This window comes from Mesoplodon mirus (genome assembly GCF_964341445.2).
Source record: "Mesoplodon mirus genome assembly, chromosome: 7".
Classification (NCBI taxonomy): Eukaryota; Metazoa; Chordata; class Mammalia; order Artiodactyla; family Ziphiidae; genus Mesoplodon; species Mesoplodon mirus.
In genome coordinates, this window is record NC_138983.1 from 86,515,649 (window position 1) to 86,533,431 (window position 17,783).

Genomic DNA, 17,783 nt, shown 5'->3' on the forward strand with positions numbered 1-17,783 from the left:
CCGCGCCATCAGGGTGGGACACTGCACACACAGTCAGCAAAGGACACAGGGCCCATCGCACTTTGCACTGTGCTCATTCTTACCACATGTGTCAGGGAGACCCAGCACATGTGGGGAATGGTTATTGGTGGCACACCGAGGAAGGCTGGGACTGTTAGCCAGAGGCTGTGCTTTACAAGAGACTGGAGTCCACAGAACAGCCAGGACTTTTGGTGGTGTGAGGGGTAGGGAGGGTCGGGGACTGGCTAGGAAGAGGTCTTACCTCTAAAACAAGGTCTGAATTTTCATGCCTTCCAATCGTAGTGCTTTTATTCAGGACAAAATAGCCTTCTGCACTCTTTAGATAGGCTTTCATATTCTCTGCTTTCCCTATAAAAGGTTTTCAGAAAACAATTTTGTTAGAAAAATACAGTCCTCTAATTATTCAATGTCATATTTAGAATGAAGGGAATACACCATAATGTCCACAGGAGAAGTCAGCAGAGGTAGGAGTGGATAGCTGGATTTAACAATGATCACAATGATAATTCCGCACATTTTTAAGACTGTCCTTTTAACAGTGATAGCCGGCATAGATGAGCTTGCTTCTGATCACAAGAGGACATCCTTTATGTAATTCAGAGCACAAACAAGCAATAGCAAAAAAAAAAAAAAAAAAACAAACAAATCCGAATTCCACTGATAACCGCTCTCCACCTCCCATTAAGCTTAGTTTGGGGTTAGTTATCTGACAGAATCAAATACTCAGTGTTACTAACCCACCACTTACTAGCTCTGTGACTCTGGGTGATTTACTTATTCTCTCTCTATGCCTCTGTTTCCTCATCTGTAAAATGGGGCTAATAATACTCTGTATCCCAAAGAGTTTTGTGAGGATTAAATGTGAAGCATCTAGAATGGTGATTGCTACACTAAACACCCATTTGTCCTACTGTGATTGTGACTGTTATTAATCTTGGGCTTCTGAACTTTGACTCAAGAAACCCCAACTTCTACAGAGCTTCTTAAAGTGTGGAAGAGTCAGTCATCAAGGAAATGGGCATTAGAAGATACTTTCTTTTTAAGTCACCGCATTCCTTCATATATTTAGGTTGAAAAAAATGATTTCCAAAGACAAAATATCAAGATCATAGCTTGGCTGTACGGTCAAGACTCTGTACGTATCTTTTGCTGGCATTTTATTATGAAAATGTCAAACACACAGAAAAGTTGAAAGAAGTGGATGGTGAACTTCTATAGAACCACCACCCAGATTCTACAATCAACATTTTGTTCTATTTGCTTTATCACATATCTACCCATCTATACATTTTATATTTTAATGCATTTCAAAGTAAATCCTATACATGGTTTTAAAATTTATTTATTAATTTTTGGCTGTGTTGGGTCTTCGTTTCTGCGCGAGGGCTTTCTCTAGTTGTGGCAAGCGGGGGCCACTCTTCATCGCGGTGTGCGGGCCTCTCACTATCGCGGCCTCTCTTGTTGTGGAGCACAGGCTCCACATGCGCAAGCTCAGTAGTTGTGGCTCGCGGGCCTAGTTGCTCCGCGGCACGTGGGATCTTCCCAGACCAGGGCTCGAACCCATGTGCCCTGTATTAGCAGGCAGATTCTCAACCACTGCGCCACCAGGGAAGCCCTATACATGTTTTTTATTATTTATTTATTTATTTATTTATTTATTTATTTTAATTTTTTTTTTTTTTTTTTTTTGCGTTACGCGGGCCTCTCACTGTTGTGGCCTCTCCCGTTGCGGAGCACAGGCTCCGGACGCACAGGCTCAGCGGCCATGGCTCACGGGCCCAGCCGCTCCGCAGCATGTGGGATCCTCCAAGACCGGGGCACGAACCCGTGTCCCCTGCATCGGCAGGCAGACTCTCAACCACTGTGCCACCAGGGAAGCCCATATATACATGTTTTTTAAAACATAAAAATTTCAGTGACTTCAGCTGGTTCCAAGATGTTGATGATAATTCACATGATATTGGAATTCTGATCCATCTCAGTGCCATGTCAAACATAGTCTCTTTTCTTTTTTTTCCTTTTTTTTTTTTTTTTGGCTGTGTTGGGTGTTCGTTGCTCCATGCGGGCTTTCTCTAGTTGCGGCGAGCGGAGGCTACTCTTCCTCACGGTGCGCAGGCTTCTCACTGCGGTGGCTTCTCCTGTTGTGGAGCACGGGCTCTAGGTGTGCAGGCTTCAGTAGTTGGAGCACGTGGGCTCAGTAGTTGCGGCACTAGGGCCCTAGCTGTGGCTCGCTGGCTCTAGAGTGCAGGCTCAGTAGTTGTGGTGCACTGGCTTAGTTGCTCCGAGGCATGTGGGATCTTCCTGGACCAGGGCTCGAACCCGAGTCCCCTGCATTGGCAGGTGGATTCTTAACTGCTGAGCCACCAGGAAAGTCCCCAAAGTCTCTTTTCAACTGAAAGGTCACTGAAGTGTGAAGTTGTTAAACTGTGGATAAAAACTAAAATCTCTAGGTCTGACCGTAGAGGGTCTCCTGTCTGGCTCTGCTTTCCATCAACATCTCCATCATCATTCCATCACTGAATCCCTACTAAGTGCCAGGCACTGGGCTATCCTTTTACACACATGGCCTCTTTTCATCCTCAGAACCACCCTGCGAGGCAGGTGTCAGTATTGTCCCGCTTTACAAATGAGGAAACTGAGACTCAGAGAAGTTAAGGTCACACAATAGTAAGTGTGTGACAACTCTGGGCCTTTGCATGTAACCAGTGTACAAACCTCCATTGCTGCTGGTGGGGCAGAGTAGGGGTGGGGGAATTGCACTGTCTGCTGACACTTGGCACATGTAATAAAAGAAAGTCCTTGAAACCAGCATTCTATCCTCTGAAAGGAAGACGAGACCCTACCTGGGGGTAAGAGAAATAAAAATAAGCTGGATAGTTTATATTTGTAAACTTTGAGGCCTGTGGATGTCCCACAAATATTGATGCTTTCATATAATGAGAAATAGATTTGATTAAGTTCGCTGTCATGTATACAGGGGAAAAGACATTTCCTCTTCCCAAAGAACCATGCTCTGCTGCCTTCAGTTATTAATCTTCAATTGCAGAGGACCATGTTAGCACGCAACACATTCAAGTCTAATTAAGCTAAAATGGAAACTTCCAAGAAATGTCTCTTCTGCAGGAAAACCACAGGAAACGCCACTAATCGAAAACTTAAACTTGGATTATGCACATATTTGTTGTTTAGCTCTCACCCCAGACGTCCCCAAGGCTGGGGTCTTCTCTCTGCTCAGACGTCCCCCTTCGGGGCAACCACCTGACCACTCTGGCTAAAGGCACCCTCAGTCATGTTATTCCCCTGCTAGTTTTCCCCTGCTGTGTTTCCTTCCTTGTACTTATCATTCTCTGACATGTTCTTGTTCCTTTCTTTAGTTATGCTTGCTGTTGGTTTCTCTTTCACTAACATATATGTTCCTGGAAAACCAGGACTGTGTTCATTTTGTTCAGAAGCGATTCTTCATGGGTATTTTGTGTTTGTACCCATCTTCAGAGCAAAGGCATTGAAAGATTTTGTCCTGCACTCACTTTCCGAGGCTGCTTGTATGGCAAACAGCCTGGGAGGATAGAGGTAATGTTTCTAATAAAGATAACGGCTCCTTCTGGGGCAAAAGTTGGGCAGGTTTGCTAGCAGCCCCTTTCAAAGATTGCAGTTTCCTGAGTTTGGAGTTCCTTACCTGGGACACAGACCCACTGTGCGCACAGCATCCACACTGGCTGCTCTGCACCACCCCGAGGGACTTTCAGGGCAACAGGAACCAATGTGCATATGCAGCTCTGCTGCCTGTTATGTCGGCTGTGCTGTGAGTCATCGAGTTCTTTGTTTCTGGCCCAGGAGTCTCTTGTCTTCTGCCAGGAACTATAAGCTGGGCAGGCTAACTTACTAACTTTCAAACAGGGTCAAATGTCAGACCCTTTGCAGTTCCTGCCAGTTCTGTGCATTACCCCTTCTCCAGGGCAGGGGGCGGCGGGGGGGCAGAACCTGACACATAGTAGGTGCTTGGGAAACACTTGCTGAGTGAATGAAAATACAAAGGACACCTCAAAGCAAGTCAGTACAGCCAGCTGGCTAGGAAGCTTTGATAGTAACTACCTTTCATTTTTCCTGTCAGTATCTAGCTTAGATGACGCCTTGGAAAACCTAAATTCTATCTCTTTAGCTTTTGGATTGGACAATATTTCTCCACCTTCATTTTGCCCTGTGCATCACTTCCTTGCGTGAAAACACTGTCAAAGTAATTTGAATGTGTGGAGCTCTGTGAATTCGTTCTTACTCAGTGCCATGGAGCACCAGCCACAGGAAAGAGCAAAAGGGCTTCAGTCATCTGCGTTCCCCCGACCACTTTGGATGGCTCAGAATTGGGCTATAGGAGCAAACTTTCTTTTGAGGTTTACAGTGGCCTCAAAGTTCCTTAAAGAAGGGGAGTTCAGGTAAGGGGCGGGTGTGTGTGTGTGTGTGTCTCTGACCATTGGGTGGGTGTTGTCCATAAATCAGGGGAAACAGGGGTTCCTCTCTTAATCCCAGCTATACCCACAGGACATCCAAGAGCTGGTGCCCAGGAGAGGCTTAAAGCTCCCGTGCCGCCTCCCTTGGGGGGCGAGGTAGGGGCTGCACTTAGGAAGGAACGGCTGGTGTTGGGGCACCTTTTCTGGGGTGCTCCTGGCGACCCGAGCCTGGATCAGAGAGTTCGGACTCGGCTGGCGCCGGGTCCCCTGCCTATCCCAACACCCTTGACCTCGCAGGGCTGGCCTCCTCCGGCCCAGGTTTCCTCCCGCCGCCTCCTCGCGCGCCGCTCTCACCTGGCCTGAGGAAGAAGCCCACGCCTCGTCCTCTGCCAAGAAGCCCTGACCTCCGCCCTGCCGCCCTCCCGCGGAGTCTCCAGGCGACAGCCCGCAGCCCGTGCGCCCGCCCGGCCTTTGTACGAACGTCGCCACGGCAACGCCATTCTGACGGCCGAGCTGGGGAGGGGCGTGGCGTGCGCGGCGCCCGAGGATGAGGGGGAGGTGCGCTGGCAGCACCCGGCCAATTACAGCCCGCTGCAGCGCTGCGAGCCCTCCCCGACCTGCCCCCTAGAGGTCCCCAGCCCCGTTTCCAGGATGGGGAAACAGGCTCAGTGTTCACAGAAGTAGCTCCAAGTCTTACAGCGGGGAAGGAGCAGACTCGAGAATCCTTCCTACTGACCTTAGCTCTAGGCTCGGTGCGTTGAGGAGGGGGTGGTCAGGCGTGGGAGGGTAATGGAGCTGAACCACGAGAAGCCTGGAGGTTGGTCCCCCCCGTCCCACCCGAATCTCTAGTTCTCTCTGTTGTGGAGGAGAAAACAGAGTAAGCTGGGGGACCATCACTTCTGGGGATGGGGGTGGAGATGGGAGATGGGTGCGGTGGAGGGAACACTTCTGAAAGAATGGAAGATTCTCCCACGTGCTAGGGAAGGGGTATTTACAAGCCCACAGCCTTACTGTTCCTGTCCTTCCCTGTCAAAACTCGCGTTTATTCATTCATGTGTTCTTTACTTCTACAAACATCACCTGAGTCCCTACAAGGTCAGACGGTGGCCCCAGTGTTGACCTGGATCAGATCCTTAAGAAATCCCCCCGCACCCCCCATGGGCACGGGGCTGGGGGGATGGAGCGTGTGGAGAAGACATGCAAATGCCAACTATCTCCCCTCACCCCATGTCACCTCTTTTCAGATCAGCCCCTTCTGTCTGGGAGCAGAACAGACCTGCTGACTACCTACAGAATGCCTCATTTCCCTGCCAGGAAATGACTGACAAGGTGCCCCAAGACAAACTCAAAATATTCATCTGAGAAAGATGAAAGATGGCAGACTCCACTCTAGTCAATTAGAAGAAGATATAAGAGAGAAAAATCATGGAAATCGATATGGGATGGAATATATGGTAAAGATGCTCCCACATGCCTAGAGGCTCTTAGAAATGCACATTTCCTGGCACAGACCTCAGAGATTCTGATTAAGCAGCTCTGGAGCATGGTCCAGGAATGAATTTGTTGCATTCTTGCAAATTCCTTGTGCATTTGTTAAAAGCTTGGCAAAACCTCAGGACTTATTCAACCCTGCAGTTGAATGGCAGAGCCCTCCCAGAACTTTTCCCTAGAAATCTCTTCCAGGCCCTCAGTCAGCCTGGAAGCTTCTGCCATTCGACCAGAAAGACCTTAGGAATGTATGAGGAGTGACCACAGAGGCCGGGGCCCTGAGTGGTAACTTCAGAGGAACAGAGAGGGTCAGGCTCAACTCTCCAGGCACATTTCTGCCTCAGGGCCTTTGCAGTTACTGTTTCTTCTCCCTACCAGGCACTTCCCCCAGGGATCTCCTTCAGCTCCTTTAGATTTTTACTCAAGTATCACCCTATTTAAAAGGGTCTTGGAATTCCCTGGCGATCCAGTGTTTAGGACTCGGTGCTTTCACTGCCCGGTTCGATCCCTGGTCAATCCTGCAAGCCCCATGATGCCACCCAAAAAAACAAAACAAAACAAAAAACACCCCCCCAAAAACATGAATAACAAAACAAACACCTCACTCTATTGCTCTTCCCTTCATCTTACCACTCCTCTAACATGCTATTTATTTAGTTTTCTTCTCTTATTTGTTGTCAGTCTCCCCACTCCCAACTCCCCCCTGCCCCCAACTTAAGCTCCATGAGGGCAGGGATTTTTTCCTCTTTTGTTCACTGCTGTATCACCAGTACCTAGAACAGTGCCTGAATGAACGAATGAGTGAATGAACAGGGGCAGCCCTTGCCACCCGCCCACAGCCTTGCCTCCTACTCTTGAGCTGCTGAGCTGAACTGTCCTTACCCCAGGACCTAGGCTTCTGTAGCCTTGGCCCTCCCCAGCCCCACCCCCATCTCCATGCTTGTCTTCAGTCTCATCAACATGAGCACAGAACAGCAACCCTGCTCACTGCCAGCCAGACCCTATGGAGCCCATTCAGGCCAGCCTGGAGCCGGAGCCGCTCATGGCCCCCTGATAGGCTTGGGAGAGCATATGTTGCCATTAGTCCATCTCTCGATGAGGAAATACTAAACGCAGAACAAAGCTGACATTCAGGCTCACTGGAGCAGAAATTGCCAAATCTTGATTGGATCCTGCCGCTCCCCACAGGATGCCACAGTCATCTCAAAGGGTGTGTGAAAGTCTAAAAACCCAGTTCCATGTCATCCACTTAAATTTCAAAAACAGAAACTAAAATACCCCAATAACTCATGGCTTTATCATAGCATGTCCTGGGCTGAGTGAGAGTTGTACTTTGCAATGATAGGGTGATCAAAATACTGCACCTGGGGAATTCCCTGGCGGTCCACTGGTTCGGACTTGGTGCTTTCACTGCCATGGCCCGGGTTCAATCCCTGGTGGGGAAATTAAGATCCCGCAAGCCACACGGCATGGCCAAAAAAAAAAAAGAGGTTTCTAGCTTATATGGGCTCCTTGGTGATGCCTGTAATCAATCAATCTTATTGAGCTCTGGGTGGCTACCAAGGCTGTACTGTATCTCAATCAACATCAGGATGCTGGTGTCTGAAAGGCCTGGGTCCATGTCCCAGCTTTGTCATTCCCAGCTGTCCTCCTAATACTGGAGCGAGTGATGTTAACTCCGGGCTTTCCACCCGCAGGGCACTGTCCCAGTCCTTCCTGTGGATCATCTCATTTAATCCTCACCATAACCTGGGGCAGTAGGTGTGTATGAAACACCTGGAACAGGGAGCTCTGCAGAGAAATGCTCAAAAATGTCGTGATGGGTATTATTTCTATCACATCACTCCCACTTGAACAGGAAAATAAGGCTCAAGAGACATGGAGGTATGTGACCAAGGTGACACAGCCAGAAAAGGATTTGAATCTAGATGACTGTGATGGGAAGGTATTTTCCCCGGGGACCACAGGTGACAGGTGTCACAGCCACGAGACACCCATGCTCACCACCTGCTTTCCCTCAGCCCTGAACAATCTGGGCTTCTGGCTGTCCTGAAGTTTGGGCAGTGCCTGCAGCAAGAGGGGGAGGGAGCTGAGGCCAAGAGGGCGTAGCTGGAGCTTGCCAGGGACCTCTCCTGCCACCCACTGGGCTTCTTTCCTGCAGGACCTCTGCCCCATAAAATCTCATTGGGCCACAGTTACCTTCCCTGGGCTGTCCTTGACTGGGAGAGCCCATCCACTGTGCCCCCTCCCGAGATCTGCTTGTTGTCCCCTGCATTCCAACAAGAAATGAATGCTGGCCTCCCGCCTGGAAGAGGTAGGGAGCTTGCCCAGCCTTTAAGGGGTAAGAGAGAGCCAGGGAAAGAGCTGGAACAGGAGAAAGGGAGTGTAAAAGAGAGAGAGAGCTCTCGAAGATCAGGAAGTAGCTAAGCTGTTGAGTAGGTGTCAGATGGGAGAGCAAAGGGCCATTGGAGGCTCCACAGTCCATTCATAACCTGACGCTATGGGCTAAGGAAATGCAGGTTTTTATACACACACACACACACAGGTTCACAAAAATAAATTCAAACCACAAAATCACAGCTGGTCACTGAGGCCTTCTGCAGCCGTGCTCACCCCCTTCCCCTGTCAGAAAATGAGAAATCACCCAGGTGTTTTCTCAGATAGAGACAAGGCTGGTTGGGACATTCATCTCTTGCAAATCAGAGCTTTGCCGGGGGCTTCCCTGGTGGCGCAGTGGTTGAGAATCTGCCTGCCAATGCAGGGGACGTGGGTTCGAGCCCTTGTCCGGGAGGATCCCACATGCCGCGGAGCATCTAGGCCCGTGAGCCACAACTACTGAGCCTGCACGTCTGGAGCTTGTGCTCTGCAACAAGAGAGGCCGCGATAGTGAGAGGCCTCTGCACCGTGATGAAGAGTGACCCCCGCTTGCCACACCTGGAGAAAGCCCTCGCACAGAAACGAAGACCCAACACAGCCAAAAATAAATAAATTAATTAATTTTAAAAAATTAAAACAAAAACAAAAAACTACTCTCTCAAAAAAAAAAACAACAACACAGAAAAAAAGCTTTGCCAGGGAGGTCAGTCCGTATGTTCTGTTTGAAAACTGCAGATGAAGGGTGCTGATCCCACCTCTGATGGGCCTGGTTTCGTTTGTTTGTTTGTTTTATTCTGTCTGTACCTCACTTCTCTCACCTGTAAAATGGAGGTAATAACAGCATTGACTGTAAAGACCAAATGGGTTAATATGTGTGAAGTAGTAAACTGTGCCCGGTACCACAGACTCCTTCTGTGAATGTCCGCGTTGCTGTCTGTCTCTTTGCTTGTTTTTGTTGCTTTCTTGATGATGTGGGAGGACAGCACCATCTCAACCCGATCACAGCCATCCTGGGGAGAGCTTTGATTTGCATCGTCTCAGTCCCAACCCAGAGCAAACTTGACCTCAGAACACTCGCATATCATCTTGCTTGTTGCCCAGGGACCTTTCTGGGTGTGGGTGTCAGAGGCAGGCTGAGCTCCCCCGATCGCTGCTAGAGGGATTCTGAGAATCCAGCTGGTCTCTGTGGGGTGGCACCTGCAGGACAACTCCATAAATTCGACTTGCAGGCATCCAGGCAAATCAACCTCCACTACTTCTTTTTTTGAGATTAACAATGAACCATTATGAATGAGGTGAACCAAACTAGCTAATATTTATTGAGGCTTGTTAGGTACCAGCTGCTATGCTATGCACTGTTTTATTTAATTCTTAGCCCAACCCATTTTACAGAAGCGGGCTCAGAAAAGTCAAGTAACTTGAGCAGTTACAAATCTTGTAAGTGATAGGTCCAAGATTCGAACCCTGGCTGTTTGACTCCAGCATATTGTCATTTTTGTAAACTTTTGTTTTCAAAACATAATCTACATCTCGAAAAGAGCACAACTGATAAGTGTACGCTTGAAGAATTTTCACAAAGTGTATGCACCCACCCTAACCAGAACCCAGAACAAGAAGCAGAACATTACCACCCGCCCCCACCCCTCCGAGAAGACTCCCTGTGCTCACTTCTGGTTAGCCCCTCCCGCTTGTCTGACTTCCAATCATAGATTAGTTCTGCTTGTTTTTGAACTTCATGGAAATGGAATCTTACAGATTCCATTCGCTGCCTGGTTTCTTTCACTCAACTATGTGAGGTTCGACCATGTTGTCTGATGTAGCTGTGGTTCATTCATTCTCACTGCTGCATTGCTTTACACTCTGTTATCTATTCCTGCAGAACAAATTATGGCAAACTTAACGGATCCAAAAAACACACACTTATGTCACAGTTTGTGTGGGTCAGGAATCCGGGCACTGCTTAGCTGGGTTCTCTGCTCATGGTCTCTCCCAGGCTGCAATGAGGGAGGTGGCCAGGGCTGGGGTCTCATCTGAGGCTCAGCTGGGGAAGGACCCTCTTTCCAGTTCATGTGGTGGTTGGCAGGATACAGTTTCCTGAGGGTTGTTAGTTAGTCTGAGGGCCTCACCTCCTTGCTGGCTGTTAGCCAGAGATCCTGCACTGTTTCTTGCCATGTGGGCCTCTCCATAAGGTGGCTTGCTTCATCAAAGCCAGTGAGAGTCCTTAGAGAGAGTCTCCAGGCAAGATGGAAGTTACAATCTTCTGTAACATAATCACAGAAATGACATGCCCATCACCTTTGCAGCATCTACTGATTAGAAATAAGGTACAGTCCTGCCTACTCGCAAGGGGAGGGGACACAGAGGTGTGAACACCAGGGATAATTGGGGGCCGTTGTGTATGCCTTTTGGTCTGCACATGTGCACATATCTCTTGGGTATATATCTAGGAGTAGAATTTCTGGGTCCCACATACGTCCCGCTTTACGAGATTCTGCCAAACATTTTTCCAAAGTGCAGGTACCCTCTACACTCCCTCAGCAGGCTATGAGCTTCCCAGTTAGAGCACATGCTTTCAATACACTCCTCCCCTCTCTCCTTACAGAAGGGGTGTTTGAGCTGGGGCTCTTCGGAACCACAGGTCCTAATTCTGGGCCCATGTCAGAATCACTGAATTCCCGGGCCGCTTCGCCAGACATTCTGATCATTTGAGGGCTCAGATACAAACTGGAAGGTCCACTCCATAAGGCGAGGATCCCTGTACCCTTGGTGCCCGGAGCAGTACCTGGCAGCAGTACCTGGCAGGTCCCAGGTAGCTGGCACTCAATAAATGTTTTTTTGATTAAGTGAATGAGTTTAGGAACTATTGTTCAAGAGATGGGCCCCAGGGCGGGTATAAGCTGCTTAAACGGGAAGGAAACTTTGTTGTGACTGAGGCTGTGTTCATTTTTCTGGGAAGAGGGCTCAGAACCTCAACCAGGTATGTCCCCAACAAAGGTTAAAGGCCGCTGTGATTGGCTACTGTCCGGCTTAGGTATTTTATCACATGAAGAAAGAATTGGTCCCGGGGTAGGTGGCATGGGAACTGTGGACAAGGTCCCATGGTCCTTAGAAGTAAAAAGCGAGACAGTGCTTGCCTGGGGTGGCTCATAAACTGAGACCTTGCTTGTTTTGACCTTTGACCCATGGTAACTCTTTTGGTACATCTAGCCACTGCCTGGCCTCTTGGGACCCTCCCTGTGTCTGTCTGTTGAACAGAAAATTCCAGAAGGCCTCGGTGCCCTGAGTTTCCATCAGGGGCAAGCCAACATGAGCCCTAGCTTTTGAAAAACCGCTTTCAATCTATAGAAAGCCTCCCAGTTTATCTGGTTTGAGATGACCTCATCCTTTGTCACCTTCTCTCTTGTTTTCTGGAGGTTGCTCAGCGTCTTGCTGCTCTCTGCATTCTTTTCTCACGTGAACAGTGCACCTATTTTGGGCATTTTGTCGTTGTTGTTTTGGGTCATTCCCATCACACATTTTTTGTATTCCTTTCCAGTCAGATCAACCTCATGCCTCTCTAGACATTTCTTCTCAGGTTTCCTCTGAATCATTTCGTTCGGTCTAAATATGTCCAGTGTTTCCTCCTTCCTCACTGCACTCCACATAGACCCTCTCTTTTCCCCGGAATAACTGTTCTTTTCTTTCGAATCCCTGACCCAAATCCTCATCTTTCACCATGTTATTTGACTTCTCCTAAGAACTGATTGTTTTTTGAAACTTAAGCCTCAAATATCATCCCTTCTAATCTGCGTCTGAATTTGGATCACGGTCAAGAAGCAGGCGAGACAGGAATGTGGCTGGGTAATTAGGATCCTCAGCAGAAGGGCTGAGTGTTCATCGGGGGGTCAGAGGGGCCTGGGGATGGAGGGAGAGGTATCTTCTTCTGCCTCGGGTAGGGCTTAGGGTGGGGTTGTCAGGAAAGCGCTAAGAAAAAAGGACCCATTTGACTTGAGTTCTGAAGGAAGAGTAGGATTTCCGGAGGTAGAGCAGGGAGAGCAGAGGATAGTCCAGGGAAGGAGCAGTGGGAATGGAGGCTAGAAGATGAGTCATCAGAGACGCTAGGGACAGGAGTACAGAAGGAGAGGGCTGGCCAGGTGCTGAGACCGCACACTGAAGGTCCATGGTCAGCCTTCAGATATGTTTGTCTGGCTTTCCCAACGTGTTAAAAGACTTTTAATTAGTTGCTGAAGGAATAGGCCTCTTTCTGTGGAGTGACAGAGAAACCTATTCAAATTGGCTTCAGCATGAATGCAAATTCACTGGTTACCAAAAATGAAAATTCTAGAGGGAACCTCTGGGTTCAGGCTCAGATGATTTCATGAGGCCTTGGCCTCTCTCCAGCTCTCAGGGATTCTTTGTACCATGTGGACCTAACCTTAGACAGAATCTCTGTATAATGGTCACAAAAAGGTGGCCGAAGCTCCAACCCTTACATCTTCTCAGCTTTAAATTCCATAGGGAAGTATAGGAGTCTTTTTCCTAAGCTTCCCCCAATGGCCTCACTGCTTCTCATTTTCTCTGGGTGGGTCACAAGCCCATTGCTGAGCCAATTATTGTGGCCCAGGAGACTGCTCTGATTGGCTGAGCTTGAGCCAACATGCCCATCCCTGCAGCCAGAGGTGGAATCAACAGCGTCTCTGAGAAACTGGACTGAGACTAGGAGAAAGGTGTTGTCCCCAAAGGAGGATCATAACGCCATAATATTTTAGAAGAGGTGAATTGTTATTAGGTGACGAAAACCAGATGTCTACCACAGTAGCCAACATGTACAGATCATTAACATCTGGATTTATGCCTTTTTTTGCGAAAATGGGAATATCTGGCAATACCTGGACTCTCTTCTTGTATATAGATCAACAATCTGCTGGGGATGAGTAGAGGCTCCCTCTTTAGATACAGCCTATGTTCTGCCTGCCCAATGCATTGCTCATATTTCCTCTCTGGCTCCTGGAAGCACTTGAATTTTTATTGCCAGCATAATTTGATTCTGTAAAGAAATCTGTTTTTCCCACCAGAATGGAAGAGCCAAATGTACAGGGGTCAAATAGCTCTCCTGTGCTCCCACAAACTCCTGAGGACAAATGCCTGGCCATTTTTAATAGTCTCATTCCTTGCTCATTTTAAAAGCCTTCTTTAAAAAAAAATATTGAATACATAGTGATTTTAGAATCTGTTATCTGATAATTCCAACATCTGAAGTCTTTGGGTGGGAGTGGCAGAGGGGTGGTGTCTCAATGTCTTGTTTGTTGTGTCTGCTTACTCTGGCTCATACTGACTTATTGCTTGGATGTTTAGTAATTTGACTGTGATCTCATTCTTGATTGAACTTAATCTGTGGGAATCCTGAGGGGTCTGATTCCTGGCTGCTTTGCTCTCGGAAGTCTTTTTTGTTTGTTTCAGCTGGATGCCGGGGATGCTAATAACCTCTGAACACTGACATTTATTTCCTCAACTTGGAGTTTTCCCACTGAATACATGGAGTATAAACTTGAGCCCCAGACCCACGTGGTTACAAACCTTCAGGGTGATCATCATCATCATCAGTATTGTGGCCATTATTAGTTTTCCCCTCCAGAGCCACATTGAAAACTACAGGTTTTCATAGGCTCTCCTTTCTGAAAGTCCAGAAAAAAAATTTTTTTAAGCCCTCCTCTTGCCAGGGTGTGGAGCATCTTTGAGGGTGCCAGCTTAATACAGGCATCTTAGACTTGGTTAGCTCATCTTGCAAAGGCCCAAGGCTTAATCTCCCTTTTCCTGCACTTACTAAAGGCAAATGGCTTCCTCATTTGCTTATGCTTTGGTTGTAGCTCACTCTGTTTGTGTGTGTGTCTGTATGTTCCTTTGAGATTGCCTACATAAAAATTGTTTTTTATTCTGGGATTTTGGAAACACACACGAAACTAGAGAAGCCTGCGATTAACTCCATGTATTCATCATCCAGCTTCAACATTTTCCCAGTGTTCTCTCATTCTTTTTTCTCCCTTTTTGAGTTTTTTTCTAGGTTAATTTAAAGCAAGTTGTGTCATTTCACCCATAAAGACATCCTAACTGAAAGGACCTTTTTTTCCTTTATATTATCCCCGCCTTGACATGATCACAGCTAAAAATACTTATAATCATTCCTGAATATCATCTAATATTCAGTCCATGCTCACATTTCCTTGATTCTCTCAGAGATATCTTTTTTACTTTTATCTTTGTTAGAATCAGGATCCAGACAAGGTCCACACATTACACTTGGTTGTTATGTCTCTGAAATGTCTTTAATTCTGTAACAGCAACTCCCCGCCCCTGACCTTTTTTATCCCCCAGCCACTGATTTGTTGGAGAAACTGGGTCTTTTGTCCTGGAGAACATTCACATCCTGGATTTGGCTGATCACTTCTTCTTGGTTTCAGTTAACTTGTTCCTCTTTTCCCCATGTTTCCTGTAAACAAATAGTTAGATCTAGAGGTCTGAGGAGATCAAAGTCTTTTTGTTGTCCAGACGCCTTCATAGGCGGTACTGTGTGATCCATCCTGCATCACACAGTGAGCACATAATGTCTGGTCATCCTGTTTTTAACGATATTGAGATTGAATGGTAGGTCCAGTGCTAACAGACTGAGCCATCCATTACAAAGTCCCCAACGGCTTTTTTTCCCCCAATAATTAACATTTTTAATTATTCATTATGGTAAAATATACATAATATAACATTTACCATCTTAACCATTTAAAAATATACAGTTCGGGCTTCCCTGGTGGCACAGTGGTTGAGAGTCCGCTTGCCGATGCAGGGGACGCGTGTTCGTGCCCCGGTCCGGGAAGATGCCACATGCCACAGAGCGGCTGGGCCCGTGAGACATGGCCGCTGAGCCTGCGCGTCCAGAGCCTGTGCTCCACAATGGGAGAGGCCACAACAGTGAGAGGCCTGCGTACCGCAAAAACAAACAAACAAACAAAACACACAAGTGGCACAGAGGAAGCCAGAATCTTGAGAATACCTGGGCCCAAGGAAATCTTGGAAGATAGTGAGTTAAAGAGAATAGTGAGGATAATGACGATGGTAGGAGAGCATGTATGCTTTGTGGGCCTATGTACTAAGGGTTTTGTATACAAGCTCCCATTGGGAAGGCTACGAGCTAGGTGCCATTTTTATTCTCATCTTAAAGAAGAGGGATCTGAGCTAATTAAGCAGAGGGAAGGTTAGGGGCTTTTCCTGGCTGAGACCACAAGACAAAGCGGTGGTCACGCGTCCTAGCCAGGACTTGATTGGCTGGAGATTTGATTGGCAGGAGAGCTGAGCGGCTTCTCCTGCCAGAAGCAGCCGCTGCCCTTCAGCCTTTCTTCCACTTCAAGCCCTGAGAAAGGGCTTGCGTGCTTCCCAAGTGGCAACTTCTGTGCATTTAAAAATTTCCTCTTGAAAATCCCAGCCTTAGCCCATTCACAAAAGGTATCTGGGTCCTTTCTTGGCCGTGGCCTAGTCGTATTCACCAAAGAGAAGAGCGCGTCCCATAAAAGCTGGCGGCTTTGGGAGGACCGGGGAAGGCGTCAGCTGGCAGGAAGCTCCCTGAAAGAAATAGAGGAATCCCCACCCATCCATGAGCTGCCTATTCTTCACCCTTAGAAACGGGGCTTGTGATATGCCAGGCACTGCAGGCATTTTGCCATTTAACCCTCCCGCTGCCCCACGGAGTAGGCCCCTTGCTAACAGTTTTGGTTGCTTTTGTTGAGGAACCTGGGATACAGAGGTCAAGCCACTTACTCAGGGTCATTCGGGGCAGTGGTGGGGCTTGACCCCTATTTGTTTGACTCCAAATCTGGCCTCTGAACTCTGAGAGACACTGCCGGCTTCTCGAGTGATGTGGGAAGTGGATTCGAGTGAGCACGGCCTGGGCCGCGGTTCCCGTCCCTCTGCCACATGGACAGAGCCACAGACCCAGTTCGCTGTGAAGGCCCAGCATCTTATACCAAGTCTCATTTTCACAGCCAGAGATATTAGTGTGGAAATAGGACTTTTGATTCTTGAAAGGTCTGCTTGGTGAAGAGATGGTCAAACATTTAAACTACAAACTCCATTTTTTTTGGGGGGGTGCAATTCTGAAGCTTAAGATGTGTAATTTCATCTCAGTGCTTCAACCTTGCCACCTCTGTGAACGGGTGAAGAGTTTCAAAGTTTCATACAGGAGGCTAAAAAACTAAGGCTCCTTGTGAAAATACTAAGTGTAAAACTTAGGAAAGAGGAATTCTACTTTCTGTTCTTTTCTGCTTAAAGACAATGAAGATATACTCCCTGGAAGGAACGGATGCCAAGACAGATGTATACAAGTGCCCTTTAGGATCCAGCAAAACTTTCAAATGTATTATTGTTTTCTTCCCGACAAACAGGGATTTCTGACGACATATTAACAACAAGCCTGAAATGCAAACCTGAGTCCTGGAGTGAAACCCCCAGGAGCAATGGTGCGATGTATCCAAGGGGGCCACCCTGGTAAGGGAGACACAGAAGGAGGGGGTGTGGAAAAGTGAACATGGGCGGGGGAGGGCAGCAGGTGGGGAGGGAATCCTGTTTCTGCCACTTAGTAGCCAGGGAACGGTACCCTCTGTCAACTCAGCTTTCCCCTCTCTCTAAGGGGCTGACACTTGCCAGCATCCCTTGCGGGTTGATGGGAGAGATGAAGCATGTGCGGTGTGGAGCAGGTGCCTGTCCCTTGGTAAGTCTTTCCCCCAGTTGTGAACTCCACGAATTTGAAAGCTTCTAGCTGTAGCTCTTCTGGGGACCCTGACACAGGTTCAGCTTGGCCATTTCAGACCCTTCTCGGCTGAGGGATGTCCAGCGCCAAACAGGCTGGCATGTCCCTTGCGTTGTGTGTGAATGATGCAGCCCAGGAATAATGCATGTGAAACCTCATTATGTAAATCCTCAGGTTTTCAGTACATGACAATGGCTTTTTTGGGGCCCTTCTCTGTCCCATTCTGTGGTCTGGTGTCTCTGCTTTGGGACCTAGTCTGCCAAGCCCTGGGGGCGGGGGTGGGCACCTTGGGGAGGGGTGAGCTCTCCAGAGGGCACATCAAAGGGAAAGTCACAACTCTGTCACTGGCCCAGCTCTCCCTGGCATTGCTTGGTGTGAAAGGAAACTGTCCTCTGCCTGAGGCAGCCCCATGTCACACACAGACTAAGGCCTGTGATGTTTAATTCAGAGCAGTGAGCACTGGAAACACTGCATCCAGGCTCCCTCAGAGCAGGACAGCCACTTTTCATTTCTGGGGCTCTAAGCCAGAGAGCCTGCTGTCTGGAAACCTATTGCCTGGAAGGTTCGCAGGATGGAGGGCAGGCTTCTGCAAAGAACTATCTGACCATCACCTCCTGGTTGAGGAGAAGGGCACCCTTCTATGACCTTGGCCTCCTTAGAGCTCATGCAGGCAACAAACA

General features: G+C 48.1%; 2 protein-coding genes across 2 annotated transcripts in view; both read right to left on the bottom strand.

Moving 5' to 3' along the window:
* Positions 1-355, bottom strand: part of LOC309808031 (forkhead-associated domain-containing protein 1-like) — a gene marked incomplete at both ends in the record, with an annotated part of 92,104 nt that extends 91,749 nt beyond the window's left edge. Inside the window, one exon of the mRNA XM_082628043.1 lies at positions 263-355. Within this exon, the coding sequence (XP_082484169.1) occupies positions 263-355 (93 nt within the window). The remainder of the gene's footprint in view (positions 1-262) is intronic.
* The window catches only part of LOC309808850 (forkhead-associated domain-containing protein 1-like), a gene marked incomplete at both ends in the record, with an annotated part of 409,265 nt that overhangs the window by 99,942 nt on the left and 291,540 nt on the right, over positions 1-17,783 (bottom strand). The window lies entirely within an intron of this gene.